General features: G+C 36.5%; 1 protein-coding gene across 6 annotated transcripts in view; it reads right to left on the bottom strand.

The window, feature by feature from the left end:
- UBN2 (ubinuclein 2) overlaps positions 1-23,635 on the bottom strand; it is a 79,006-nt gene that overhangs the window by 33,314 nt on the left and 22,057 nt on the right. For 4 of the 6 annotated variants that reach the window (XM_042248893.2, XM_060415141.1, XM_015095402.3 and 1 more), the window contains exons 4-13: positions 20,037-20,174; positions 19,277-19,380; positions 16,883-17,372; positions 12,820-12,890; positions 8,474-8,603; positions 6,381-6,499; positions 5,797-5,910; positions 5,066-5,209; positions 4,296-4,346; positions 2,110-2,152 (exon numbers count right to left, since the gene is read on the bottom strand). In XM_042248893.2, the coding sequence (XP_042104827.1) occupies positions 2,110-2,152; positions 4,296-4,346; positions 5,066-5,209; positions 5,797-5,910; positions 6,381-6,499; positions 8,474-8,603; positions 12,820-12,890; positions 16,883-17,372; positions 19,277-19,380; positions 20,037-20,174 (1,404 nt within the window). The remainder of the gene's footprint in view (positions 1-2,109; positions 2,153-4,295; positions 4,347-5,065; positions 5,210-5,796; positions 5,911-6,380; positions 6,500-8,473; positions 8,604-12,819; positions 12,891-16,882; positions 17,373-19,276; positions 19,381-20,036; positions 20,175-23,635) is intronic. The other 2 variants (XM_060415142.1, XM_042248892.1) reach the window with 1 other exon arrangement.

Genomic DNA, 23,635 nt, shown 5'->3' with positions numbered 1-23,635 from the left:
CCTGGCCTGGGAAGATCTGACACACGTTGGGGGCAACTAAGCCCATGCCCTACTACTACTGGCATTAACTGCTGAGCCCTTGTGCCTGGAGCCCGTGCTCTGCAATGAGAATCCAGAGCAATGAAAAGCCCGCATACCACAATGAAGAGTAACTCCCACTCAAAGTTACTGGAGAAAGCCCGTGCACAGCAACAAAGACCCAGTGCAGCCAAAAATAAATTAAAAAAATTTTTTTTAAAGATGAACACAACAGATAATCCCACTGTTAACACACTCGTTATCAGAGTTCTGGTAAATTTAACTGTATGTTTAAATAGATGTACCAAAAGTTAACCAACTCTTTATGGTGGGTATTAGGAGTTTAAAAATAAGTCAAATGTCAAAACAAAGCATGAACCAATAGATTTAATCAAACACTGGCTCAATATTATTTGGATTAGAAGTTAAAAGTAGGTTAACCAAGGAAAAGAAGACTACTTAATCTGTATTCAAAAAGCCTCTAACACTATTAAGTTAAGAAGACCACAGAGTAGCAAATACAGATCTTCTGCCCATAACCTCACAAGCAAAGAAACTTTATTCAAAGAGTGAAAGCTATGGGAAAAGTCTGAAATCTAAAAGGTATAGGCTTTCATTACAATTTTAATTTCAAATGATTACAGTTTTCACTTCTAGAGGTTCATTTGGTTTTTTCCATACAGCCTACAGAAAAACTCAAACTTTTTGGCCAACCCAATACTTGGTTCAACTGTGCCTTGTCTATTTTGACGTTTTTTGCCCCCCCCCCATTTTAAAATATTAAATAACTTAAGTTACTTTATGTTCTAAACATAATAAATCCATCACTTGCTGTTCTCAGTGATTCTATTGGTTGTCTCTGCTGACCCACTCATAGGAATACTTCCTCACAACATTTCCTCATGTATTCCGTATTTTCAGATGTTTGACACAGTATATACAGCGGCTAGGATTTGGTGTTTTCACCACCATGACCTAGGTTCGTTTCCCAGTTAGGGAAACCTTTCTTTGGGTTTCCCCAGTAGCTCAGCTGGTAAATAATCCACCTGCAATGCAGGAGACGCCGGTCTGATTCCTGGGTCTGGAAGTTCCCCGGGAGAAGGGATAGGCTACCCACTTCAGTATTTTTGGGCTTCCCTGGTGGCTCAGATGCTAAAGAATCTGCCTGTAATGTGGGAGACCTGGGTTTGATCCCTGGGTTGGGAAGATTTCCTGGAGGAGGGCATAGCAATACACTCCAGTATTCTTGCCTGGAGAATACCCCTGGACAGAGGAGCCTAGCAGGCTACAGTCCATGGGATCGCAAAGAGTGGGATACGACTCAGCAACTAAGCACATGTAATAAGCCTTTGAGGTATGGGATGAGGGTACGTTATTCCAGAAAGAATGTGATTTGCCAGTGCCCTGGATTAATACTAATCTAGCAACTTTTAAGTTATTTTCTTAGCTTGAGGTTTTCCCAGATCACGCAGGTTGTATAAACTAATCCACGGAAAATTTTCAGGAAAGACTTTCTTTTCCTAATTCAGAACCAAAGCCAAAACACACAAATTTCTTAATCTTTCTACTGGTGAATGGATTTCTTTTCTAATCCTTTTACTAAAATTGTCATCCTCTGAGAGTCCCAGGTTTATGGAGAGCTTCATTCCAATTCCCAATCTATTTAAGTCTAAGAAAATCTTATCAGCTATGCTGTGAAAGGTGATAGAAATCAGCAATGCATCTAAGCCAATTGAAGTTTCAGTGACAGATTAATTTCCTGGCAGCTTCTCCTTTGTTTTGAGACAGGGATTTCACTCATTGAAGATCCCAGCCATGCTTTTAAATGCTATTTGTCATATTAATATTTTATCCAATATTTTTAAGTAGTACTAAGCCTTAGAATTCAACTAATGTATGTAAACTTCCCAGTGCCACAGTCATCTATTCTCCCAAATACAATGGTTCTAGGATTGTTACAATGCTTGAAAATACCCATCTTAAGAGAACAGTACCTAAATCTATGCTAACTGCCATATAACCTTTTCATCAAAAGAATGTATTTGAATAGTCACCAATTATCACTAACTAAAGATTTGGTTCAATACTTACCTTCACTTTGGGTTTAGGTGCAGGAATCACCTTTTTCTTTGCCCTAAGGGAAAAGATTAAAAAGGAGGTTATCTCAATAGCAGTTAAGTCACTCATTAGGAAATTGTAACACATAATCTCATAATATGTAAGTATTCAGTTTATATGTGAATATACCCTTAACTACAATAAAGGTCAAACCATTAGTAAAATGTAGATGATAAAATTTTTTAAATTAAATATAATTATTAAAAATAAAAATTAAAACTCAAAACAGGCTAACGAAGCTGCCTAAAGGAGACATATTTCAAAGAATTGGTAGGAATTTGTAAGTATTTATAGAAAAGAGCTTCAAGGAACTTCAAGCTCAAATGAAACCATGCTAAGAGGTTATAAATGAGATACTATTTAAAAAACAAAACAAAACAATAAATCCTCAAGTTTTTTAAGAAAGTTATTTTTAACATAAAGAGTTCAAATAAAAAATTTCAAAGCTGACAGAAAAAGGGCAATAAAAAAATACCATGGAAGCTTAGAACATTTGTGAAGCAGTGTGAAAAAGTGAAAAGATTAAAAAACTCTTAAGGGTTCTTTACACAAGAAAGTACTCACATGTTTGCTGAATAATTAAAGGGCTGTAAAGCTAAAATTGTCTGAATATTTCTGAACACTGTCTGAATAATTCTACTTCACTAAATTAAATTAACAAATGTCTCAGTTAAAATTTTATAGTCAATCTACAACTTCATTAAGGCAACAGTAATATTCATGACTTCCAGGCCTATATTATCACACAGATTCCTACTTTCTGATACAAAACAAAACAAAAAGTTAGCCATAATAATGAGGCTACTAAAAAAAAAAAAAAAAAGACAAACTGAGGGAAAGGATCTATGTAAAACTTGTTTTAGAATTAAAGAAATAAATCATTTCCATACTTGAATTGTAATGGGATTTTAGGACTACAGGGAAATTAAAGGCCTGGAATACTGACACAAATACACATAAATGCATAAAAAAATACATTTACGCTGACCCTGGGATATGTAAACCACCTGCAGCAAAGTAAACCTATAACATATAAAACCAAACTACTCCAAATTTATACCCCCGAAAAACAAAAATAGCAAGATCTGAAAACCAAAGCCAACTTCAATATATTTCCGACAGTATACTAACAAAGTGTCCTTCTTAAAAGCTGTAAAAAAAATTCTATCTACTACAACTGTATATAAGGAGAGGGGGAATTTTTTAACACTACCCAGATTGTTACCCAGACCTCTTAGTGAAGTACTGCACTAGAGTTGTTCAGTAACTTCTCAGTGACCTGCTAATTTTATATTTTATTAACCCTTAACACTACACTTCTAGGCTATAGAGAAGGAGCCTTAAGTTGTAATTAAAAATAGAATCCTTGTCAAGATAACCAGTAGAGTGAAGTCACTCAGTCGTGTCCGACTCTTTGCGACCCCATGGACTGTAACCTACAATGCTCCTCCGTCCGTGAGATATTCCAGGCAAGAGTACTGAAGTGGGTTGCCATTTCCTTCTCCAGAGGATCTTCTCAACCCAGGGACCGAACCTGGGTCTCCCACATTGTAGGCAGATGCTTTACTATCTGAGCCACCAGGGAAGTCTTTTAACAAAAATATAACCACAGAAAAAACCTGCCTTTTTACTAGAGACCATTCTTTAGTAATTACATCACGAATGAAAAGATCCATTTTGGGACAGAAGGACGGACATGAAGAGTATATTAATCTTGTGGAATAAAACACTTCGCAAGGCAAGGCTAGGTAGGATATATACAGAACTGTAGTGGAAAGCAGGAGGCTAACAGATTACCTTTGTAGATGGTCATTAAGAGGAAAAGAAAAAGGATACAAAAGAACTGGAGGGCAGACTGTCTAGGAACAAAGGAAACCACTGAAGCCTTACTATTTAAATGGCTTCTCACCACAAGATTTCAAGCCAATATATTACATTACGGATTCAAATTTTTAGAGACCAGCCTGAGAAGTTTTTAAATAGAGAAATGTGTCCTTAGGTCTAGAGAGTCAACAGTTAAAATGATTTTTTTTTAAAGCTGTGTTAAGACAGATTGTATGTTTAAGTCCTATTTTACCTAGCATTTAATGAATATTTTGTTTTCTAAATATAATGTGAATAAAAATAAATGAAGAAATCTGGGGTCTGCATTTACTCACGGAGCAGAAGTAAGATGATTATGTACGCTCCGACTTTCCTTAAAAAGCATTCTGGAAAAATTAAAAAAAACACAGTTATTTTTCCATAGCAGACAATAACAGGATAATCATTTTGTAATTTTAATCATTTGATACTCAATAGGCTACTACTTGCTATTTACCAAATAAAGACTAACCATGGTACAGTAAATTCAATAACCTATATTATGCAAAATTTTGTATTACCTCTTTATTTAAATCTTTTAACAGATTTCTGTTGATTTAAGATGAACACTTTACGATGACAGGTTGAGACAACCAGGCCTATTGATTTTAACATTCTACATTTAACTCTTTAAACTGAGCTACCCTTAGTTTTTGAGATACCACTCTACACTGACTATATTTTCAATAGAAGTAAGGCTCTGCCTCTTTTTCTGCAGTCTAAATCTTGTATTCAGTTACTTATCTTGAAGATACCCATATAAAGTCCCCCTTCCCAAAGTTCATAACCTTCTTCCCCCCTCCCTTTTTCTGTATTAGGAAGACTTAGGTGTAAAAAAGAAAAAGTGGTCAGTTAAAGAGAATCACTTCTACGTTTATCTCTACGTCCATATGACTTTTTTCTTTTAAGTGAATGAAGCTTTCAGAGTAGGCATCCTCTGAGACGACTTACAGAATGTTAAACACACTAGGTTCTTAGGAAAATGAACGTAATGTGTGTGTATATATGTGTCTTTAACAACAGCAATAAGAGAGTAAAATAAAATCTAGGATGTCACATTTCTTACCTTGCCTGCATCCAGCCCTTAGGCCACAATGGTTTCACCTCTGTCTCCATAAAGGATTTAAGATAATCCTCAGCAGACTGGCTTTTATTTGGCTCTAACTCATAGCATCCCAATTTGATCTCAACAAGGTTACATAACAAAGTTCTAAACAGATTAAAAATATATATTTATATATAAATCTGACTGCAAACTGTAGAAAATTAAGCTTGAAACAGATGTTTTAAAAAGCACACAAATCTGACAGCAATAATAAAGATTATCTGAAGAATTCAGAAGATGACATGAAGATAAATAATTTCTAACATACATCATTCAGTGCACTATAGCCAAATCCCCAGTATGAGATAATTCCCTTTGGTACCTTTAATCCAGGCACCAAAGTTTAAAAGGGGTAGTCCTACAACTAAACCCTCTACTCAGAGTACAGAAATACTGGTAAGAAAGATGACGTGTTACACGAACACACTGAGTACTTCACCTCTGAAACCAGTATGACTTACTCAGTAAGATTAGTTTATGAAAACCACTATATGACAATAAAAGTGACAGAACTCTATGGATATTAGAACTAAATTAATTCCCCTTGAATAAAATTTTCCTACACACTAACTTCTGGTTGCTTCTAATCAAGTTTTCCATTTACTATAGAGTCTTTTTTAATGAGAAACCGTAAACACCGTACTTCTGCATTATCTATTTGGTTGAAAGTGAAGGTTTTTGTTAAACCTTACCTAATGGTGTCATCCCAGTGGAATTTCTTCCTTGGTCCTATCACACGTTTCCCTGGTTTCTCCTCATCATCTTCCTCGGACCCATTTTTTTCTCGTTCTTCATCTGTATGAAACCTAAAAATGGAAAACACTTTATGCAGCAAAGTGGTAACCCAACATTGCTATAATATGCTCCTTGGATACTTGTTGAATTGCTTCAAAGACAGGGTAAATAACGAATTTAACTTTCCACATAGTACTTTGAATTTGAAGTGCATTATATAGCACTCTGGTAAATAAGGTCTTCAAATTCTAATATAAAGGCATGAACACTATCTTTTGTATCTAACTGCAACCAGTCAAGTAGGTCAACCTGTAAAATGTCTTACCAGTGTCAGCTCTAGCTTTGATCACACTCATACACAACATCAAAAGATCTTTTGCCTTTTACCCCAAAGTAACTGAGTGGGAAGTGATTGACCATTTAGAAAATATTCAATTATACCACTCTAGTGGTTTAGGTGGATTTCTACTTAAGACCAATTCCTAACAGCAACAACTATTTCTCAAGTGCAAAAGCCAGTCCAATTAAAAGAGGTACATACTTGGCACACTTAGCCTGATTACGAGCCTGGCAGTCCTCCTGGTATTTAAATAGCTGTTCAGGCATGACATTGCTGACAGCCAGTTTCAGCTTTTGCAGAGGTTCTCTTAAACGATCATCCTGAGGGAAAAAAAACTAAAAGTTTTTTCAAGCATATTTACATAGCCTATTTTGTAAGCAGATCCTCAAAAGATGAAATCTGGGTTTTAGATATTGATCACACAATAGCATACTCAAATATAGACATTTCTTCTACAACGCTGACTTCTCATAATGTACACTAGATATAAAATTAGGATAACCATACTTCTCAGACAGCCAAATAGAGTCCCAGTTTTTGCCTGTTCAGTTCAGTTCAGCCGCACAGTCATGTCCGACTCTTTACGACCCCATGAATCGCAGCACGCCAAGCTTCCCTGTCCATCACTTACTCCCGGAGTCCACCCAAACCCATGTCCACCGAGTTGATGATGCCATTCAACCATCTCATCCTCTGTCGTCCCCTTCTCCTCCTGCCCTCAATCTTTCCCAGCATCAGGGTCTTTTCAAATGAGTCAGCTCTTTGCATCAGGTGGCCAAAGTACTGGTGTTTCAGCTTCAACATCAGTCTTTCCAGTGAACACCCAGGACTGATCTCCCTTAGGATGGACTGGTTGGATCCCCTTGCTATCCAAGGGACTCTCAAGAGTCTTCTCCAACACCACAGTTCAAAAGCATCAATTCTTCGGTGCTCAGCTTTCCTCACAGTACAACTCTCACGTCCATACATGACCACTGGAAAAACCATAGCCTTGACTAGACGGACCTTTGTTGGCAAAGTAACGTCTCTGCTTTTTAATATGCTGTCTAGGTTGGTCATAACTTTCCTTCCATTTGCCTGTTGCCTCAGCATAATTAATAGTGTTCAATTACATTCTTAGAAGTACTCCATGTTTGGGCAGTAAATTATATGGACACTTTAAATGTAATAAAATGATTAAATAGTGACCAAAATCTAATAAAAATAAAACACAAATATTACTAACAAGCATTTTACTTATTTCATGCATACCAATTAATATTGCAGCACACATGACAGTGTTTGCTATAAAATATCATTCTTAAAAATGCAAATCCAGTATCATGGTTTCTTGATGATCTTAAGAATTACATAGTTGAGACTATCTGCCTGGGAAAACATCAAGTATCCATCAACAGTTAAATGAATAAATTAACTGAAATATATTCATAGAATGGAACACTGTACACACAGCAGTAAAAATGGAGTCCCACTACACATAAAGACAGATAAACCTGAAATGCATAATCTTGAGTGTAAATAAGCAAGCTAAGGAAGAAAACAGACACTCTTTCTCCATTTATATGAAGCTCAAAAACATGCAAACCACACAATATGTTTAGGGATACAAAGGTACATAATTATACCACATGAAGAAAAGCAAGGGTTAGATAAATGTCTTCTTCCATAGCTAACATTCCACAGTCCAGGAAATCTGAGACCTAGAATAAATTTCATTTGTTCATTAACCTGCTTGAACTGAGAAAGAAAGTATACAACCTGTAACAGAATTCCATGCCAAAAGCAGAATTAGGGTCGAAAGGATGGAAAGGACTTGGATCTGGCCCAATGTATGGAAGAACTTCCTGATATTGTAATGAAACACTTAGAAGGGTTGTAGTGGAAAAGAACCTAGCAAAACATGGATGATTACAATGAATAATCTTTGAGTTTACATGCAACCCTGTGATTTTTTTCCATTGGTCTTCATGCCTATGTGAGTAAGTATATCTATGTAGGTCTATTTCGGGAATAAGAAAATTGAGTGAAACATGTCAGATTATTTGTTGAAGATGAAGTTGTGTCAGCTGTGGAAGGAAGTTATTTACCTCATCCAGGAAGCATTAGAAAACATTATTTCTCATTGAAACTTATCAATTGTTGAAAAGCAATTGTATCCCAGGTCTTAAAAAGAACATTCTATGGTTATTAAATATATATACTATGACTATACAGCAATTAATATGCAAAAGCAGCAAACAGAAACCAGTCTCTTCTAAAACCCCAGATGCAGTTATTATTGTTCCTCTTCTTACCTGGACATTGAGATGTAACTTCTTCAGACGTTTTACCAGTGTTTCTTTATTGCATGGCACGAAAGCTTCAAGGTGGGAGTAGACACCACTACGAATGACAGGGCCTAGTTCCTGCAGCTGTAACTCAATGCTGACCAAAAACAATAACAAATATGTAGTAGAGAATTTCTTTTAGGTAGTAACAAACAGGTAAGGAGACAGAGGCAGATTCTTTTCTCATTTTATACTTCCCTGATTTTCTGGACAGCATTGTTCAAGTAAAAAAATAAAAAAAAACAACATAAATAACTATGCTATAAAAAAATTTCAATGAATCTAGTTTAAGAGTAGAATTTATAACCCTAAACAAGATGGCAAATAATTTGCTTTCTTTTTTTAAGTATAGCCATTTACAACATTGTGTTAGTTTCAGTTATACAGGAAAGTGATTTAGTTTTATATATATATACTTTTTTCAGGTTCTTTTCCACTATAGGTTATTATGAGATATTTAACACAGTCCCCTGTGCTATACGGTATCTTTATCTATTTTATGTATCATCATCATGTTAGTCACTCAGTTGTGTCCGACTCCTTGCAACTCCATAGACTGTAACCTGCCAGGCAAAGAATTCTCCTTGGGACTGTAGCCAGCAAGGCATGGAATTCTCCAGGCAAGAATACTGGAGTAGGTAGCCATTCCTTTGTCCAGGAGATAATCCCAACCCAGTGACTGAACCCAGGTCTCCTGCACTGCAAGCATATTCTTTACCATACAGCAGTGAGTATCTGTTAATCCCTAAATTCCTGGAAACTCTCTGGCAGTCCAGTGGTTAGAACTCCATGCTTCCACTGCAGGGGGCAAAAGTTTGACCCCTGATCGGGGCCCTAACATCCCGCAAGCCACACAACATGGCCAGAAAAAAGTCCTTAACTCCTAATTTACTCCCCTTCCGTGCAAATAATTTTTGGGGGGGATCTTTTATTTTTAATTGGAGGATAACTGCTTTACAACATTATGTTGGTTTCTGCTGTATAACACCACCACGTGAATCAGCTATAACCAAATAACTTCCTAATGATAGGGATACAGTCTCCATCTTTGCATAAAGCACAGGAACTCCACTATTAACCAAAAACTCATTTCATCAAAGAGATTTCATACTTCTCCTCACCACCCTGCAGCTGCTATACTAGAGTTACAATTTTCATAAGTTCTGAGTAAATTTTCCTTAAAGGTGTTTGAAAAAATTACAGATTCAGAAGAGGCTACATACACAGATTGTTTTATCCATCTTTTATTGCCCTTACTGTGCCTCCACTGAACAAGCTAGGTATTTATTAGTCTACTCAATATATTCTAATTCTCCAGTTCCTAAGGGGTATTTAGCCAAATAGTTGCTTAAAAAAAAAAAAGATTTTGTAACAGCCACCATATTCTTAGCAGGATATGTCTATAATAAACAGTTTAGATTTCTTTAAGATGGAAGACATTATATCTGGCAGCTGCTACTGTAGAAAGGTGAGAACAGATGTTAATTTGAAGGCCAAGACCAAACTGGGGCCCTTGGTAGCAAATTATGTCCAAATCATCATGTTCTTCTATAGGAGAAGGTGCTGACAGACTTAAATACTTTCATAAATGTAGGTGCATCCAAAGATTCAATTAACAGCTTTTGGAGGAAAAAAGAAACCAAAAAGCCTGCCAGATCAAATGTACCTAACACTTACAACAGACACTGCAATTTCAGAAACAATGAAACGTGGAAAACTAACTATACGCCTTAGAATGGACAGTGTAAAATTTTAAGTATTAGAGAAGCCAACCCAATAAAGAAATAAATGAGCAGAAGTTTAAGACCTACTAGAGCCAGAGGGTCAAACGCAGAGGTACATATGGAAGATAACCACGATGGTCGTAAGTTCTGTGTGTAAACATTTGGCTGAATAATGTGGTTAGAACGTATTAAAAGTCTAGACTCTGAGTAGGAGGCATTTTAGGCTTGTCCCATTATAAAAAGTTAGTTAAAGCTTAAAATAAAACAGAAACTCCAAATAGAAAGAGATTCCAAGTAAGAACACATTAAATCAATGACTTACTTATAAAAATTAGTGGTTTCCAAAGAGGGGGCAACTCAGAAACTGGAAGCACTGACTCTGCTCCCAAGCCCCTGCTAAGTCGCTTCAGTCGTGTCCGACTCTGTGTGACCCCATAGATGGCAGCCCACTAGGGTTACCCCCGTCCCTGGGATTCTCCAGGCAAGAACACTGAAGTAGCTTGCCATTCCTTCTCCAATGCATGGAAGTAAAAAGTGAACGTAGGGAAAAATTAGAGAAAAGGATTAACCCTAGAGGTTACTGACTATGCTGGTCTATCCCAAACAGATACAAATTCGTATCCGAGAGCAGTTTAAGTACACATCCCTCACATATATACTTTAATATTTTTTTCTAAGAATTCCAATCTTTTAGTATATGCTGCTGCTAAGTCACTTCAGTCGTGTCTAATTCTGTGCAACCCCACAGACGGCAGCCCACCAGGCTCCCCCGTCTCTGGGATTCTCCAGGCAAGAACACTGGAGTGGGTTGCCATTTCCTTCTCCAATGCATGAAAGTGAAAAATGAAAGTGAAGTCGCTCAGTCGTGTCTGACTCTTAGCAACCCCATGGACTGCAGCCCACCAGGCTCCTCTGTCCATGGGATTTTCCAGGCAAGAGTACTGGAGTGGGGTGCCATTGCCTTCTCCGCTTTTAGTATATGGGGATGACTAAAATTTATCTGAAAAAATTCATGCAATTACTACCCCCAAATAATCATGTATCATATGCCTTTAGACAATCAACTCAGTACAGAGAAATAAGGGATGTTTGTTCAGGAAAGTGTAAGAAGACAAGAGAGCATAAGAAAGTTACTAAAAGGGAAAAAAATTCAAAGCCTGAACACTAAGGCTTGTAGAATTACAGGCACACTCTCTGTGAAATAAAAAAATTAATAGGCTCAAAAAAAGACTAGAGGATTTGTTTTAAGACAGACATGGCAGGAATCAACAGGGAAGCCTGTTAACAGAATACTTGTAACTGGTATTCTGCTTACTTGAGATGTTATGTCCCAAGTGTGACCTTTTGATTCTCAAAGAGAGAAAAAGAGTTGTCCCCTTAATAGAAGAGTAAAATAAAAAAAAGACTGTCTCAGTCACAGGAAAAAGACCTAATCTAGTAAACTTGGGCTATTAGGTAAAAAGAAAAAGAGCCAGTCAGACCCCTGATCCTGGAATCTGGGGCAGCTGTGGTGAGTAATGGTTACACTGGTTACTGAATTTAAGGTTCAGAGGAGAGCTAAGTAAAAGGAGGTGGCACTGACAGGAAGCATTTGCAAGCAAACTGAGTAAATCTGAAAACCCCTGGCTAAAACAAATAATAGGAACAAGAAATTCCTCGGTCTCCATGCTAGCAGCATACTAGGTTATGTGTTTTATGAGTCCATGGGACCAAAAAGATTTTTTCAAGTACTTCAGGAAAAAGAGAGACTGCATTAATTAAAATAGTTATCAAAACCAGTAAACCAATTCATCTTTTATATCTCATGAGAAACTATCTTCATTATACATTTAAAAGACAGGAATCACAGTATTGGAAACATTGCCTCGTTTCTGTATATATGATGCTACTAAACCACCAAAAGTAGGTATAATCATTTTCATCAGAAAGGAATTTACTGCTTTCCCCAGGACCACTTCTCTTTTGCCCATCCCTGTCTGTAGCCAATTACATACTCAATTTCTGGAACCATGGTCAAAATTTATAAGGCAACAGGTTTACAAATACAGCTTAGTTGACCACAATCTTAGAACCTGTAATTTCATTAACATCAAATTCTACCTAAGGGTGAAGAGCATCATTAATTTAAATACTGTCTGTATCATACACCAGCTTTTACCCTTTCCTTTCCATCTGTCTTCTCTACACTGCCTCCATCCTATCCCATAACAATGATTCTTCGCTAAACCATCTACTTTCCATTTGGATATAAAATGTTTGTGTGAATTTTAATGTAAACAATCAGAGATGTCTCAAAAAGGTATCTTCACATAACATGACAAAGACTGCATTTAAACGTAGGATAACATTCAACCCATATAGTAGTCACTTGCTCTGGCGGTTTTCACATTGGAAGCTTTGATTATCTTAAGGGGTCACTGTACACAGACACATAGTTTTGCTAAGAAACTTAATCACACATGTTGTGAGGCCAAAAGGAAAGAGCTAAGGCCTGAGACTAACCAAACAAGCAGCATCTGCACCTCAAAGGTCTACAATATTTCTCAAAGAATTCTTACGGTTTTTTAATCAAAGAAGAAAATTACTTACTCCAGAAGAATATTATTCATATCCTGTGTAAAGAATTTTTTCCTTCCTTCTTCATCAAAAAGTTTGGCAGCCTACAGAAACACAAGATTGTCAATATAACTCTCAATAAACACATTTGTTTCCATATCTATTTACTTTAGAATAAGCTCCTTGAGGGCAGGGCTAGGATTAGTTTCACTTTACATCTCAGCTATTACCTGGTGTGACAGGCAATTAAAGGGTGCTGAAACAAAATTTGGCATACATGACATTCTTTCCTAATTTTACATCTGTATTTCATTTTTCTGAATTTTCCCAAATTCAATAAGTTATACATGTAAGATTTTTTAGTGCTATGGGTGTCTTGCGTATTTTGAATATGTTAGTTTTATTTATTCTTTCTGTTATCCAAGATAACAGAAAGCAGCTGTCTCACTTTTTACTAGGCAATATTGTCTAACAATATGTCTGATATTCTATATACTGTACACATTATCATGTTTAATCTTCGTAACAGCCAGTGACACTGGTATTATAGCTCCCATTTTACAAACAAGGAATCTAAATCTTACAGAAGTTACATGATATGCCCCCCAAATCACACTGCTAATAAGTAGTGGATCCAGGACTCAGACCAGAAGCTTTCTGACTTCAACTGTATAATACTGTGACTCTGTACAAAGATACTCAGCTTCTGCAGCCAGTCTGTGAAGTGAAAGTCACTCAGTCATTTCCAACTCTTTGGGACCCCATGGACTATACAGTCCATAGAATTCTCCAGGCTAGAATACTAGAGTGGGTAACCTTTCTCTTCCCCAGGGCATCTTCCCGACCCAGGGATGGAACCAAGATCTCCCCTATTGCAGGCAGATTCTTTACCATCCGAGCCACAAGGGAAGCCCCACAGCCAGTCTGGGTTCCACTTAATTACTAACAATGAAAAAACTGGCCATGATCATTACCAAGGGATAAGCAAAAATCAGTTCAACGAAGATAAGAATGATATTTTCATCACTGTGTCTCTTAACCAGTTTACCAGAAACAAAAAGTATGCAACCAGTACACTACCATAAGTGAAACTTACCAGGGAAATCACAAAAGACAGCTTATCTTAAGACACTTGAGATGTAAAACATCCTGATCCAATAATCTGAGCAAGAAACATGCTGACTCTGTCAACTTTGTTGATAATTTTACACTGTTTGACAACCTCACATGCTATAAATAGATGAAGACAATTTTGGGGATGTGCCTCAGCATTTCTTAGAAAGGAGGAAGACTGGGTATGTGTAGGGAGAAGAAATGTAGGAAGAAAGCCAGAATGAAAACTAAACTTTCAAGAGGCTGAACAGTGGAAGAATGCTACAAAGTGAGAAAAGAACTACAAGAAGAAAGACCTTATCAGACAGAGGTGAACACTGTAGGCAATGATGAATCCTTACTTCCTGAGGAAAAAATACCAAGTCCTATTTGAAAGACAAAAATATGGAGAATTTACAGATACTAGCAAATGAAATGAATCTTCTTACTGATCATTTCCTAAGAGGTTAGGAAGTAGCTGCTTCAGTGCTGCCATGGCTACTACAGAGAGGGTGTTAGTATATGAGATATGCCAGCACCCGACAAAGCTGAAACACACTCACTGCCAACCAGTTTTGTTTATTAAGTGGGAAAGAACGGAACACAACACAGTGGACAGAGTGCAAGTTATATAAAGCCTGACGGTCCTCCCTTTCAATTCTGACTTTGCATCACGGCTTAGCCACTTCCACTCAGGGCACTGTCTCCTCAACAGTAACTGGGGTCCTGTGAAGTTGTGGGTCCCAGGAGTACTACACTCAGTGCAGGGTATAGGTATTTGCTAATAACTATTTGCTATTTCTTAATAATAATAGCTATTATTAATTACATGTTGAAAAACCTGGATTACATCCCTAGCACTTTTATATTTAAACCATCAAAGAAACTAAAGATTTTAGGGGCAATACACAATGGCAAAAAGCACGTACCTTGGAGTTAGGTGAACCCTTGTGCTTAAATTAGGGCTCCACCACTTACTAGTTGTGGGGCCTGACCAAGCTACTTAATCTATCTCCACTTAAGTTTGTTAACCATAAAAAGGAAACAATACCTATACTTCATACAGTGGTTAAGAAGATTAAATAAAAAAACTATATAATGATAAGCATAGAAAATAGCAAGAGTGAAAAAACAAAGGAGGGGGAGGGAATAAAACAATATAAAAGAAAATGACAGAATAAAGATTATGTCATTATCATTGTAACAGCTGTAGGTAAGAGAAAATCCTAAAGAGAATCTTAAACGAACGAACTCAAAAAAGAGCTAAAATGAAGGGAAATGATAGGAAAAGCTATTCCATGCAAAAATAGAGAGAAAGGAATCCACAGTAAAATCGGACAATACTGAATTTGCAGTAAGAAACATTAACAGCACAGACAGGGCCATCTTCAAATGATACACATCCAACAGAGATCTAGCCAGCAAGAACTGTATGGGCCAACAAACAACACAGCATAGACGTAAAGCAAAAATTATGGTAATACAAGTCATAACCTAAGAAACACTGGCAATGAGATACTTGAACACACTTCTGTAAGTCCTGAACTAACAAATTACCTTAAAATAAGTAAAAATTTTAGAGCATTTAATAAGCGATGAGCTCAGAAGAAATGCTAAAGAACGAAAAATAGAAAAAGAATAAAATTGATAATTAGAATCCATGAGTCACCTGTTGAAAATATTAGATCTCTTGCTCCCCTAATCAGATAATTAAAATTTAGAAAGAGTTAAGAGAAATAAATACAACATGGAGATGATTGATAAATTTACAATGTGATTTAAATGGCTACTATAACCCTAGAAGAGACAAGTTATAGAATATACTTCTGTTAACAATGATTTGCTTCCCTGGTGGCTCAGAGATTAAAGCGTCTGCCTGCAATGCAGGAGACCTGGGTTTGATCCCTGGGTAGGGAAGATCCCCTGGAGAAGGAAATGGCAACCCACTCCAGTATTCTTGCCTGGAGAATCCCATGGACAGGATTATTTTATTTAATAATTATTTTCATTATTTAATACGTTTAATAATCACAATAATTATTTTTAATAACAACATATTTGCAAATGCATGAAATAAAATCCAGAAAAATAAGTAGTTTAACAGTGGTTGTCCCATACTGGGGGTGGAAAATGTCTGATTATCAGGTATGTTTCCCTCCCTAAGTGAAAAATACAACTTATATTGAATATATAACTTCTGTAATCAGGGAAAAAAAATAAAAAAGAGGACTAAAAACACGGCATGGGTTTAGACAAACATGCCAAAGTAGTAACAAAAAAGGGAGGGGGCATTTTAAGCTATGTTTGGAACATTTTAAGTCAAAATAATATCTCCCTGAGATTAAAGGAAAAAGTGTACTTACATACCTGAATCTGCAACTGAACGGAGATTATGTATCCAAGTCAATCAGCAGAGGAATCCATTGTGAAATGCTAAAAGCTCAAGTCTTAAAAGTTTGTCTAGTGAGAACACAATGTGCACTTACGAAAGCTGATGAGTAGGTCAGGACTAGCTGGTAAAATCAACTGTAGAATAACTAGCAGTCAACATAGTTGGACCAAGTTCAGGTACACTTATTTGCTCCTACCTTCCCTGTATTTTCTTTACCAGGCTATGTAAGCCAATGAAAATTATATTTATGAAAATTATACAGAAAAATATGACTAAGTGAGGTAATAAAACAATGAACTGTATCCATGTCATGTGTGCATTTGTGTTCAATCACTCAATCACTTCCGACTCTTTGCAATGCCCTGGACTATAGCCCACCAGGTCCCTCTGTCTATGGAATTTTCCAGGCAAGAATACTGGAGTGGGTTGCCATTCCCATGTTATAACTATACCTAAAAAGGCTATGCACAGATCCAATGCTTAAAAGGAAATATAGAAAATAAAGTTACTTAAAAGTATGTTAGGGTTACAGGTTATTATTTTTGCTTGAAAATAAGTATTTATTGCTATGTTTATGCAGTAAACAAAAAACAAGAGAATTATCACACTTACTACACGGAGGTCTTCAATACGTTTTTCAAGGAGGACAGGCAGACCCTCTGGGAGTGTAGGTACCACCTTGGGCATAACTTGAGAGGCATAGGTTGGCTGGGTGGTGTTTCCATTCTCTCCCCCTGACTCCGAGAGGGGGCTACCATTAGAAGCAGCATCCAGTAATCTGTCAAAGTCGAAATCATCTAGCATTTCTAGGGCATTTTCAGCTTCCTGAAATAGTTCATGTTCGTTTGTGCTAACAAAGATGGGGAGGTCCGGATCAGCACTATTCAGATTCAGGTCCGAGACATCATTTCCCAACGCTACAGCAGCAGAGGGGGGTTTATTCAGAGAGGAGGCTGAGAAGTTCACTGGGGTTTTAGGGTTAGATTCCTTCTTTAATGCATCCTTCTCTTTCTGAAATTTTCTTATCATGGCAGCTAGAGAAAGAGAATCTTTATAACGTTTCTTCTTTTTTTCAGATTTGTGTGAATTTAGAGCCATAACTCTGTGAAGAAAATAGTGATCAGTTAGGCTATGTATGATTTTAAAGGTTAAAACCCCATGGAAATAAGAAGGCATAGAGTTAAAGTAACATCATCTTCATCATCTGGACTGTCATTTATGAAAGGCAGATGGGTGAATGGCCATTAGAGTGAATAAAATGAAAGGGATAAAGTCAACAGAAATAAACAACACTGAATAGAGCTCTGGTTTATTAAGCATACAAAGTTAGGGAATTCCCTCTGGTCTAGTGGTTTAGGACTCTGAGCTTTCACTGCCAAGGGTGCAGGTTTGATCCCTGGTCAGGGAATTGAGATCCCGCAAGTCAAAAAAAAAAAAAGAAAAAAGGAAAGTATATGAACTTAAACTTCTACACCTTTTGGAATATTCTTTCTTTGCCACATCTATAAAGTAGTCACCTAAAGAATTAATGAAGTAAAGAACTGCACTTTTGCTGAAAACAGAGCTGACTTTAATAACCAGAGAAGCCCACATAGTACATCTTCAAACTGGCGCCCCAGGCGGTTCGTGCTACCAACTCCCCAAGGAATGCGAAGTCCTCTGTGTCAGTCTGTGAGCCTTCATTCATCACCATGTCATCTATTCAGAACTCATTCTGTCTGCTACTACCTTCTGATCCTTTTTCACTTTCCATTTCTCTCTGAGGGTATCATATAGATACATGTAATTTTCAGTGACAACTTTCTCCCTGTGGGGATTATAAGGAAAGGGTGGTCTTGGTTTAGCCATCAGTTTCTCTAAAAAATCTTTTCTAATTTCATTGGCTTATATGCTTCTATGTGCACTATAGAAACTAAAAATGATGATTAGTGCTTTGAAGGTAGGCCAGTGTTTCATTTCATACTATTATATCCAAAACCCAGACAGTGTCTGGTATGCAGGAAGTGCGTTTGTCGCTCAGTCATGTCCAACTCTTTTGTGACCCCACTGACTATAGCCTGCCAGGCTCCTGTGTCCATGGGATTTCCCAGGCAAGAATACTGGAGTGGGTTGCCACTTCCTTCTGTAGATCTTCCCAACCCAGGGACTGAACCTGCGTCTCCTGCGTTGGCAGATGGATTCTTTACCACTGCGCCACCTGGGAAGCTCAATCTCACGTATAGGAGGGGCTAAATACGTCCTTACATTAACTCTTGAGATTTTGAGAGTCCCAAATTCAGGTGTACCTCTTCCTCTGCTAAGGAAGGGAGAAAAATCCAGCCTCTCACAAGTTTTTGTCCCTGGGCTCTATTTAAAAAAGCCGAGAGAAGTAGGGAGACTGGTAGTTTCGTAATTGCAAGGTACATTTTATTTTTATGACTTTTTATTTCATTTCTCCCTCGCTCTTTTTTTGTTTTCTTGTGGCTGTGCCTCTCAATGTACAGGATCTTAATTTCTAACCAGGGATTGCACCCGGGCCCTGGCAGTGAAAGCACCAAGTCCTAACCACTGGACTGCCAAGGAATTCCCTCTTATGACTTGTGACAAGCATTAAGAATAGCTAAATAAAATCAATGACTTTTAAAAAATATTAAAACGACCATCAATCATTAACACAAAGACTACTGCCAATTCTCAGACCCCGGGTATCTAAGCTTTGTTTTAGTGCAAAAAATTAAGAAAACGTGTTCCATTTTTCAAACTGGTTCTTGTTGATAAAATGTTGTAATAAGCAAAATACTTCATGAACAAATATGTAAATCTGATCTAAAACACCTGAAGTCTCTAAGATGACTTCTACTTAATAAATAATACTAAAAATAAGTTAATAGGTCACTGACATTTATAAATGCTGCATTAAATTAGATCCAGCTAAGTTGAACTGCTTAATGGTAAACATATCTTTCTAAAAAAGAGTGCTTGTTGTGCTGCAGTACTAGTTCCCTCATGATGCCTAATTTCACTTACCCCAGTTGCTTGGGTACTTTTTTCCTTGGCTTCTTCTCCTTTTCCCCTTCCTCTTTCCGCTTCCTCTTCTTCATCTCAATATCATCTTCTTTTATTTTGGGAATCTATAAAATGATAAAGTACATCACTTACTTAAGCATTACTGCTTTACTCTTTGATGATATCAATCCAGCATCCAGGGAAAATGATTTTACTCAAATTTCAGGGTGCATTAGAACTGCTTGCTAAAAATGCAAATTCTTTGGGTCCATGAGAACCCCCAAACCTTGGTTTTGGTTATCTGGGGGAGAGCCTTTTAATATGCATTTTTAACAAACATTTTGATAATTCTGGTACAAATATGTCTTTGGCTCACATTTCGGGAAACATGTAAAGACATTTTATTCACTTCTCAAATACAATATATATATTCTATAAAATTTGCTTTACATCATAGAACAAGTAACTACTAAACCGGTCATTTCCATATTAAGTCTTAAGCTATCCTAGAACCACAACCTTATCCAGAAATAGTGGATTATTAGACTACATATGGAGAGAGAAGTTTTAACAGAAAATATAACTTATTATGATATAAGAATATATTTCCCCATATTATATAATTTTACTTTAAAGCATGTAATTAACTATAAATTCATTAAAAAATGATTAGCATTTTACTTTTCCTTATATTCACAGCTATAAAGCAAAAGTAAAATTCAAAAACCACTTCTTTTTAATTGAATCCTCTCATTGCTGTTGCAGTGTTGGATAAACTCACTTTGGGTGGCTTGTGCTTTTGGTTGTCTGTGGTATCGTCTTCTTCAGTATCTGAAGCTTGGCGAAACTGGAGAGTGCCAGTATTGATATAAAAGCCTCCATATTTTGTTGTTAGAGAAGCAGGAACTAATTCGTCATACTAGATTGAAAAAAATTTTTCAGATATATCTTACTATATTTAATTCTATAAATACGTCAAAGAAATTCAATCCCGTCAGCATCTTCCTTACATCTTAACTACAAAACTAACTGCAATGAAAATGTCTGTGAATAAACTTAGAAAAAGTTAGTATCTGGAACAGAAATGAGCTCTGATCATTCAGTATTTGTTAAAAAAAGAAACTTCTCAAACACTGAAGCTAATTCTAAATATATCATCTGCTGAGAAAAACTTAACAATCACTGCTATTCTTAATGACAAATGATTCTGCTGAGAAATCGATACAAGTTAAAAAAGACTAAATGGCCAGACGACAAATGAACTTCACTTCTTACCAATATTGGTATTAATATATAATTTTATTCATAAATAGATTGTAAAAATTAAAGGTTATTTCTTCTGCCTTAGTTCTAAGCTTTTAAGTAAGGATTTTTTAAAAAAATATATAAAACAAAAATAAATTTTAAAGGGAAGTAGAAAAAGAACTGCCCTGTTCAGTAAGCATACACTGAGAATCCAGGTACTGCTCTGAAAAAAAGATTTAAATTGTATAAATCAATATGAAGATCTGGTCTAGAATATCACATTAAGCTGATGTCCTCTAAGCTTCAATTTTTAAAAACTGTATGTATGTATTTATGGCTGTGCTAGGTCTTTCGTTGCTACACGGGCTTTCTCTAGTTGTGTAAGTCTGGATTTTAAGGTTTATCTTATCTCACCTGAAGAAGAAAAAACAAGCACTAAATGGAAGGTCAATCTTAAGTAAATGAAGGTTTTCATGGCAAAAGAGAAAAAAAGGAAGTACTTATCTAACAGAAGCAAGATACCTGCTACCTGGGGTCCCCAGAACTCTACTTAAGGGTACTCTTCATATTATGTAATTAGTCTTTAAGAAAGTCGTATTTGTAAGGAAAATTCTTTTGCCATGGGCAAAAAATGTACAGAACATATTTGTTAAACATATTAAGGCTAAGTACAAAACTTGTGATTTTAAACTGTATCTTCTTAAGCTACATGGAGAATGGAGAAAGACTGTACATTTAATGATTTTGAACCAAAACTGAATGATGTTAGAAAAAGAAAAAAGGAACACACTCCTTTCTTGTTGCTCCACTTGAGGGAGCAACAAAGACCTACAGCTAAGACCTTCAGAAAGGGCCCAGTACTCTCTCTAAGTAAAGGAGTAATGTGAGGAGTAAAGAATAAGACGTGAAAAGACTGGGCTTCCACGGTGGTCCAGTGCTTAGGAATCTCCACATTTATCTGGAGAAAAACATGATCCTAAAGAATACGTGCACCCCAGTGGTCACTGTAGCGCTGTTTACATGGAAACAACCTAAATGTCCAGCAGAGGAATGGATAAAGAAGATGTGGTACAAACGAGAAGGCACTGCAATGGGAAGCCCATGCACTGCAACTAGAGAGGTGCCCCGGCCTGCTACAAGTAGATAAAGCCCACGCATAGCAATGAAGACCCAGAGCAGACAAAAATAAATAAATTTTTTCACAAAGTGAAAAGTCTCTGTAGTAATTATTTTGAAAATGTGTAACTGTGATAAGATAAATACACCTGCACGTTTTGCTTACATAAACTTGTATAATGCTTTACAATTTTTAGCTTCCTCATATAAATTATTTCACTTGGTTCCCCGATCCCCTTTTGAGGCAAGGAAGGCAAATATTACTCCCATTTTATAAGTGAAAACCAAATTCAGAGAGGTTAAGAACTTTGCCACAGTACCTGTATTGGTTTATGGCAGTGTCACTGACTGTTTTCCCAACCTATCCATTATAACAAGCAGTATGTCGCTTAGAAACACACACATCACCAGGCTACCAGACAATGCGGAGGTGCTCAATGTCTATCTTCTTCTGCAGTATTCTGCTGAGCTTTCCCTATCAAAACACTCTTCAGGAGAACAAACTCTTCATGCATATTTTATTTAGCCTTTTTAAAAAAATATAACCAGGTGGACTACAGTTGTACTTGATAAACCTGGCAACCACGCTAAAGTGACACAACCAATGTTACAGAGCAAGGATTAACACCCAGCTTCTACTGCACCGTGAGGTATACACGTACCAAGCACTTTTTTTTTTTCTTGCAAGGTACAGGATATGTGCTGGGGTTGTTTTTGTTAAGGTAACACTAATTTATAACCTTACATAAGTTTCATAAGTATGTGACATTTCTACTTCTGTAATAATTTTAGCCTTTTAAGTACAATGTATTAAGAGACAATGGGTCACTGAACCTGCAAACCAGATTTATTAGATCCTTTGCCAACAGAGATGCCTAGCTATTGTGACCCAGAATACATCACTTCACGTCAATACTTTGTGGCTGTGAAACAGATTCAATATTACTTACTTCACTAAGTTCTAGTGAAATTTAAAAGACTAACCTACATAAAAGCATTAATCATATCTGCTATTATTTCAACAATAAAAAGATTTCCCTTGTTTTTTTAAAATTTGGCAGCATGCATGTTAGACTAAAAATAATCTTCAAAAGCATTTATTTTCAGGTATTACAGTAGTATTAATAGTACACAATTCTTAAAGTGAAACAGAACCAGATTATTTTCAATCCCTATTGAACAATATACAAACAGAGAAAGCCTACTAGTGGGAATTTCCTAGCGGTCCAGTTGTTATGACTCTGCACTTTTACTTTCAAGGGCCCAGGTTCAATTCCCAGTCAGGGAACTAAGATCCCATGAGGGTGACGCAGAGGGAAAAAAAACAAAAACCCAATTGGCAATATACCCATTGGAAAAAAACAAGAAAATAATCTGGTTGGCTCATAAGTGTTTTGTTTGAATCACTGAATTATTTCACGTAAAAATGAAATAATCTGTTAAAGAAAATGATGCAAAATTATTTTGCAAAGTCAATAAACAACCTGTGTTTTAGTTCAATTTCCTCCTATAAAACAGGGACCGAAACTGTCCTATAAATGTCAGTAACTGTGTAGTTATATATACATATATATAATAAATATATATATATATATATATAAAACAACGACTTATACCTACAAAATTTATCCTCATTTATTAGCAGTGGCTTGCAAATTTTCTTCACCAGCCCAAGTGGAAAATACACTACCCATCAAAACCCAGTGCATGCATATATAAACATACACACATAATAAAAACTGCATAATGTATCAATGGCTTACTATAACAGCTCCTACTCTATTTCATTCTCTTTGAAAATGCCGGCCAGTCTTTAAATCAATACACAAAGAAATTACAGTTCGCAAAAGTCAGTTTGAAAAACACTTTTATTCAAATATTTGAAATGCTACAAAAGGAAAATACTAAAAATGCTCTTTATGAAAGGCTACATACCATATGATTCTAACTGTATGACGCTGGAGAAGAGGCAAAACTATGAAGACAATAAAAAGATTAGTGGTTGCAGGTGTTAGGGAG

This window comes from Ovis aries, chromosome 4, assembly GCF_016772045.2.
Source record: "Ovis aries strain OAR_USU_Benz2616 breed Rambouillet chromosome 4, ARS-UI_Ramb_v3.0, whole genome shotgun sequence".
NCBI lineage: Eukaryota > Metazoa > Chordata > Mammalia > Artiodactyla > Bovidae > Ovis > Ovis aries.
This window is presented reverse-complemented; position numbering and strand designations above follow the sequence as displayed.